The sequence below is a fragment of the Sturnira hondurensis genome, unplaced genomic scaffold (assembly GCF_014824575.4).
Source record: "Sturnira hondurensis isolate 20B ecotype Veracruz unplaced genomic scaffold, ASM1482457v3 Scaffold0002640, whole genome shotgun sequence".
Taxonomy (NCBI): Eukaryota; Metazoa; Chordata; class Mammalia; order Chiroptera; family Phyllostomidae; genus Sturnira; species Sturnira hondurensis.
Window position 1 is genome coordinate 1295748 of NW_028075271.1, and position 6000 is coordinate 1301747.

A 6000-nucleotide genomic window follows, 5' to 3' on the forward strand; every position below is an offset into this window, starting at 1 on the left:
GGAGGGACAGGTCTCCATGACGACTCACAGGCAACATCTTTACTCCTTCCCAGGGCAGCAGACAGGACATCGCCAGCCCAGAAGTTACCCCCATTGCCCCCTTCCCAAGCACAGCCTTCTCCCTCAGACCACCTGCTTTCTAGAAAACACTTCTGGGTTTCTTTCTGCTCCACTGTCGGGTGGCTGATGTTCTGCAGTGCACACTGGCCGGTTGAAGTCACTCGGAGACGGAAAGGGAAGCAATCCCAACGTGGGAAGTGCTGCACCCACCTGCTCACCGCAAGAAAAGGAATGTTTGTGGGCTGGTTGCATCCCCACACCCCCAATAAACCCAGGACAGCTGCCGCACCTATCAGTGGCTGTGCTGGTTGGGCCTCATTCCACAAACCCAGTGGTGCAGGGACATCACGGCCCTCTGTGTGAGTCACACCCACCCGCCTCGGCCTCGTTGGGGCTCCTCGCCCCGCTCCCCAGGCCGGAGCAGTGTCGAGGCCGCCCTTCTGCTCCAGACATCAAGGGCACCAGGTCCAGTCCTGGAGGCCCCTGACCTCCTCTGGCACAGAGACTGTCCAGGCCAGGATCTGGCCCCTAACAAATCCTAAATGCAATTGAATATAAAACTTGAACCTGTGGGCCTGACCCTGAGGACAGGGCGTCAGGGGCTATGCAGACGGTCTCCCGCCGTGTGAAGGAGCACAGCCATGGCTGAGGGAGGAGCCGCCATGGACGGGCTCTTTCCTGTTTCACAGAAGCATCAGCACCCCCACCACCACCAGCATCCACCTCCCCAACACCACTGCCCCTGTGAACACCAACCAGGCTTATTTTATGTATTTATTTTTCTTTTCTAAATGCACTCATGGGTATGATCTCATCAGCTCATATCTGCTCTGTAAGAGTCACAGAACTGTCATTATTGTCCTTGTCTTAACTGTATGGAAACTAAGATTCACACCTAAGTGGTACGGAAACTCAGACTGGAGTTTGGTTCTTCTGACTCCAAAACCAAGGCTTTTCTCCAGTGGATCCCACCCTTTAAAAGACAAGGAAGAATTAATGTCTGATAGTAATGACTCTGGTTCCACTCCGAGAGTGGATGGCCCTGTGGGACCCTGCATCCCAGGCCCCGCGTGTCCCCGGCGAGCTGCTAGCCACTCAAAGTTCACATAACCCCATGAAGTTGAAGTTCCCTCCAGGGCACTGGGCTGCCAGTTCAGCCTTCTTTCTGGGATAAGAAGCCACCTTCATGGGTACCGCAGGAGTCTCCCAGACCCCTCTGAGAACAGGGGACGCCCCTCGCCCTCCCCCAGAACACAAGCTTTTCAGGGCAGGGAGGATCTGGCTGGAAGCTACTGGCCCTGCTGTCTAGTGGCAAAGCAGCAGGAAACCGGAGAAGGACGGGGGTGCTGGTTTCGCTCACACGCCACCTGCTGGAAGTACCCAGGGCTCAGTGATGATCTTCCGGCCCCACTCAGGGGCTTGACCCCTGTCTCAAGGTTCCAGGGGAGCCCAAAGCTGTCCTCCACTGACCCTGCAGGAAGGCTGGGCCTGTCCTATGGGGACCTGCTTGCCTTGCCTTTTAAGGGATCCCCTGGATGTCAGTTTGGGGCTCACTGGCCGCATGCCCGGGCTCAGGGCTGGCCTGGCTGGGCAGCAGGGTGGCTCTGTTGACCATCAGCGCAGGGCATTTGACTGCCTTGCTCGGGGGGTCCTTCTTTTTGAGTTGAGAGGTAAAACTGGAGTAATAAATGTCTTCCAAGGGGGTGTCCTGCTTCCTGAGGATGCGGCTGGCCAGCTGGAAGAGGAAGACCACGGCGTAGATGCCAATGACCATGAGGATGTACCAGGCAGCGCCGGGCCCGTCCGGGAGCCTCGGAGCCCTGGTGGAGTCGGTGCTGTTCCTGCCCTCCAGCGGGTCCCTCAGCAGGCGCTCCAGGGCAGGGCTGGCCTGGGTCTGGTCAGGGGCTCCCAGAGGAGTGCACTTGACCCCTGAGGAACAGAAAGACCCAAATGAGACCCAGCATCCCGGGCTGGGGGCTGCCTGGCCAGGCCAGTGCCCGCGAGGTTGTCACATTGGTGGCACAGGCGAGGCACTGGGAGAGGCCTTCTGTGGGGTGTGGGCAGGAGCCCGGCACATACGTGCTGATAAGCTTTTAAGAATCAAAGGGTTCTGCCCTGGCTGGCGTAGCTCAGTGGATTGAGCGTGGGCCTGCAAACCAGAGGATCGCGGTTCGATTCCCAGTCAGGGCACATGCCTGGGTTGCAGGCCGGTTCCTTGCAGGCTAACTACCAGCAGGGGATGCACAAAAGGCAACCATACATTGATGTTTCTCTCCCTCTCTCCTTCCCCTCTATAAATAAATAAATAAATAAATATTAAAAAAAAAAAGAATCAAAGGGTTCAAAATGCCACGTTTTGGACAAGGAGACAAAGCGTTGGAAAGTTGTCAACTGTTCCTGAAACAATCCGCACGACCAACTGCTGTAAAAATGTCCGAATTCCTCTGGGAACTAGGCGGACTGTGCACAATGAAAAACTAATCACCAAGACCAATTGGAAAGAATGTGAGAAAAAAGGATGACGGGTGGAAATTAGCCAGAAATGTAAAACTAGCCAGTCAGGGGACTAGTTCACACTTTGAGGGGGGTAAGCACCATTTCCCTTGCCCACAGCCCGGCTGTGGCTTCCTGGGCTTTGCCACAGGTGTGGAGGGTTTAAAGAATGAGGCAGGAGTAAGAGAAAGATGAACTTTTCAGTGAGCTTTGGAGCAGTACAGCACCGGGTTCCCATCCTTCACCTTATGTCCAGAAATGGTGCCGAGAAATCAAAGATTTTAATAACAAAAAAAGGTAAAGTGCTAGAAAAAAAGCATAGTAGGTTTTTCCCTTTATCATCGCAGAGTAGGAAACCCCTCTCTTAAGCACAAAAATGCAAAAATTCAGAGGAGGAGAGAAGAAGAAAAATGAAAATAAATGTTAAATTCAACTACGTAGAAACTTTAAAGTTATCACATACTATAAACCCAAGAATAAGTGACAAATGAGAAAAATTACAATTCAGACTACTGAATTTCTCTTGATAACTTTCCGTTCTAAAAGACAAAGACCAAAAACTCTGGTAGAAAAAATATGCTAAGGATATGTGCAATTAAGTTATAGAAAAAGAAATGGACCTTGAACGTGATAAAAGCTTCATAGAAAGAAAAATGCAAAGCAAGACTACAACGAGATACCATTCTGATAGCTGTCAGGTGAGCAGACTCACAACGTTTCAGACACACTGTGTGGCCGTGTCTGCAGGGTGGGCAAGCCTGCGCTGCACAGCCGTTGAGGGTGTGAGTGCACATCACCCATCCAGAGGGCGCTGTGACATCGCAAACGCGCTTGCCTTCCATCCAGCCGGTCTCCCCGTCGGAACCGACCCCACAGCGGCCGCAGAACAGGCCTGGGACGGTGCGCAGTTGTGACCCACTGCGGCCTGCCGGCTAGCACTCGAGGGCAGCCTGAACAGCACTGATGTCGGGGGTGGCGAATCCGTTTTGGAAACTGCATGCGGCGGTGCTATGCAGCCATAGACATCCATGAAGGGGTTTGGGGGGCACTAAATATGAAAAAGTAAAAAGCGACCCAACTGCGATTAAACGTGGGGGTCAGATATGTAAATAAAGGGGCACCGTGTTTGCTCGAAGCTGGTACTTGCGGAGATAAACTACCTCCGGGAGAACGCACAGGAAATCAGCGCCCATCTTTGCCGCGGGGAAGAGGAGGGGGAGGCCCCGTGCTGGTCCAGGGCTCCAGTTAGCACAGCTGGTGCCTTGTACACTGATTTTCAGAAGGAAAGCCATTTCAGACGCCAGAGTCCAGGTGGGCTCTCTCCTGGCCTCCAAAGGGGAAGTGCCCTTGGGGAAAGACGCCGGGCACCCTTCCAAGACCAGGAGATTAGGATCTTAATCGCTGTTTAACTCAAAACTGTTTTCTCTCCCAGAGGAGCCGGTGGGACCAGAGTGACGAAAGCCACAGAAGGTGTGGACGGAGCTGTGAGGCGTTTCCCCCGCGGCTTTCCCGGTTCGACGCCCGCTTCTTGCAGAGAACGCAGGTGTGTGCGGTGTGTCGCAGCGCCAGCGCCACAGCCCGCTGCTGGGCGGGCGGCAGGGACTCCGCCAACGCTTCCTCTCTGATGCGGGTTTGTTGCTCCTTCATTCCGCCAATGCCAGATGAGAGCAGTTGGCATTTTTTATGGTCGTGAATTGTCAGAATGCATGAATAACCTCAATGCTGTTAGACCAGGGGGGAAACCAGCTAAAAAGAACACTACAGATTGCATCTGCCAAAGCCCAAGTTAACAGGTTTGATCATGTCGGGTTGGTCACTCATGAGAAACACTACAGCCATCAGGAATTCGGCACCAGCGCCCACAGCGTGTCTGTGATCTTTACGTAAAGCAGGAGGGGGTTCCCCATAACCACTAACAAATCACCCAACAAGAACACCATAAGGTTAATCAGGGCAAGAGGACGTGTTTAAACTTGGAGCACACATGTACACAGAACTCTCTGCGAATTGTTCTAGAATGAGGGGATGTGTCAAGCACATAAAAAACACCCAATAAAACTGTAGAACATTGAATTACTTTAAAACCAGTCTTTTTTCCACAGGAGAGAAGCTCACTGTCTTAAATTAGTGAAGTGCATTGCTCTCTACCTTTCTGTTCTGAAAACAGTACGAGTAAGCGGGGTTGGGGGTGGAAACCCCCCCCCGCNGGGGGTGCCCCCCCCCCCCCCCCCCCCCCCCCCCCCCCGTCCACCTGCGGCGCCCACACTCGCCCTGCGGTGCCGGAGACGATCCTGCTGGAGCCGCCACTCACCTGCCATAGGAGGCACCTTCCCTCGACTCCCGGGAAGCTGATAAGAGGGGACCCTGCTTTGCAAAGGGTCACAACCCCACCGGAGTCCAGCCCCACTGAGGTCCTGAGTGGGGCAGTAACAGGACACCCCAAGAAGGGCAACTCGGAGCAGAAGCTCAGCAGAGACGAACTGGGAGAACTGCCTCTCGCTCAGTCGATCGGAGAATTGATGTCCAATGGTCTCCTGTCGCCTTGGGATAAACAGCGCCTCCCAGCTTCGGCTTGTGTGGGACGGCCTGACGCAGAAGAACTGTTGAAAATGGGCTGGCACCGCACCTTCACCAGCCCCCGCCCCAGGCTCCACTGCCCCGCAGCAGCGCTGCCCCTGGGCTGGCTCACCGGCTTACAGCGTGGGCGGTTCCTGATCTGCCTGGTTTCACACCTGTTGCAGGTGTGGCACCTGGCCAGGTGTGGTGGAGGCCCCTTGTCGTGGGGCCAGGAAACTCCACAGACAAGGGTCACCAACTTCCTCTCAGACCGTGTCCTAGAGGTGGAAACCAGACGACCGTTCCCTGCCCGACCAGCAGGGGCTGTGGCTTTTCAACTGTCATTGATGCAGTTTTCATCGATGGGGGGCTAGGGAAGTCAGTTGTAAAGTCGGCCCTGTGATCAGAAGTTCCGCTCCCAGGTTCACCCCCAGGAGGAATGGGAACACCCCCAGACAGAGCCTGCACACACGTGTTCCCAGCAGCATCGCCTGTAATACCTATGAAGCAGAAACTGCCTGAATGCCCACCAACCGTTGAATGGAAAAGTCAACTGCAGGGTATTCCTACAATGGAACATTATTTGGCAATAAAAAATAATACCTGTTACAAAGTAGATAAACCTCGGAAACACTATGCTAAGTGAAAGAAGTCAATTACGAAGGTCAACTTGTCGTGTGCTTCCGTTTATGTGAGATGCCAGAAATCGACAACTCCATACGAACAAAAGGCAGTTCTGCTGGGGCCTGGGGCTGGGGGGAGCTTGGGGGGCGGGCAGGGTGGTGAACGACCCTGGTGCTGGTGGCGAGGCTCTGGGAATGCGCTCAAGCCTCCAAACGGCACACTCTAGGGGAGGGACACGTGCAGCTGTGGGCTGCCTCTGAACAATGG

At 54.3% G+C, this 6000-nt stretch overlaps 1 protein-coding gene across 1 annotated transcript; it reads right to left on the reverse strand.

Moving 5' to 3' along the window:
* Positions 1-1007: 1007 nt before the first annotated feature.
* On the reverse strand, positions 1008-5482 carry SMIM34 (small integral membrane protein 34). Its single transcript, XM_037040591.1, has 2 exons — positions 4865-5482; positions 1008-1989 (listed from the first exon to the last, which is right to left on the reverse strand). Exons 1-2 carry the CDS (start codon positions 4869-4871, stop codon positions 1580-1582), a joined length of 417 nt encoding a protein of 138 aa, XP_036896486.1. The 5' UTR covers positions 4872-5482; the 3' UTR covers positions 1008-1579.
* Positions 5483-6000: the final 518 nt, after the last annotated feature.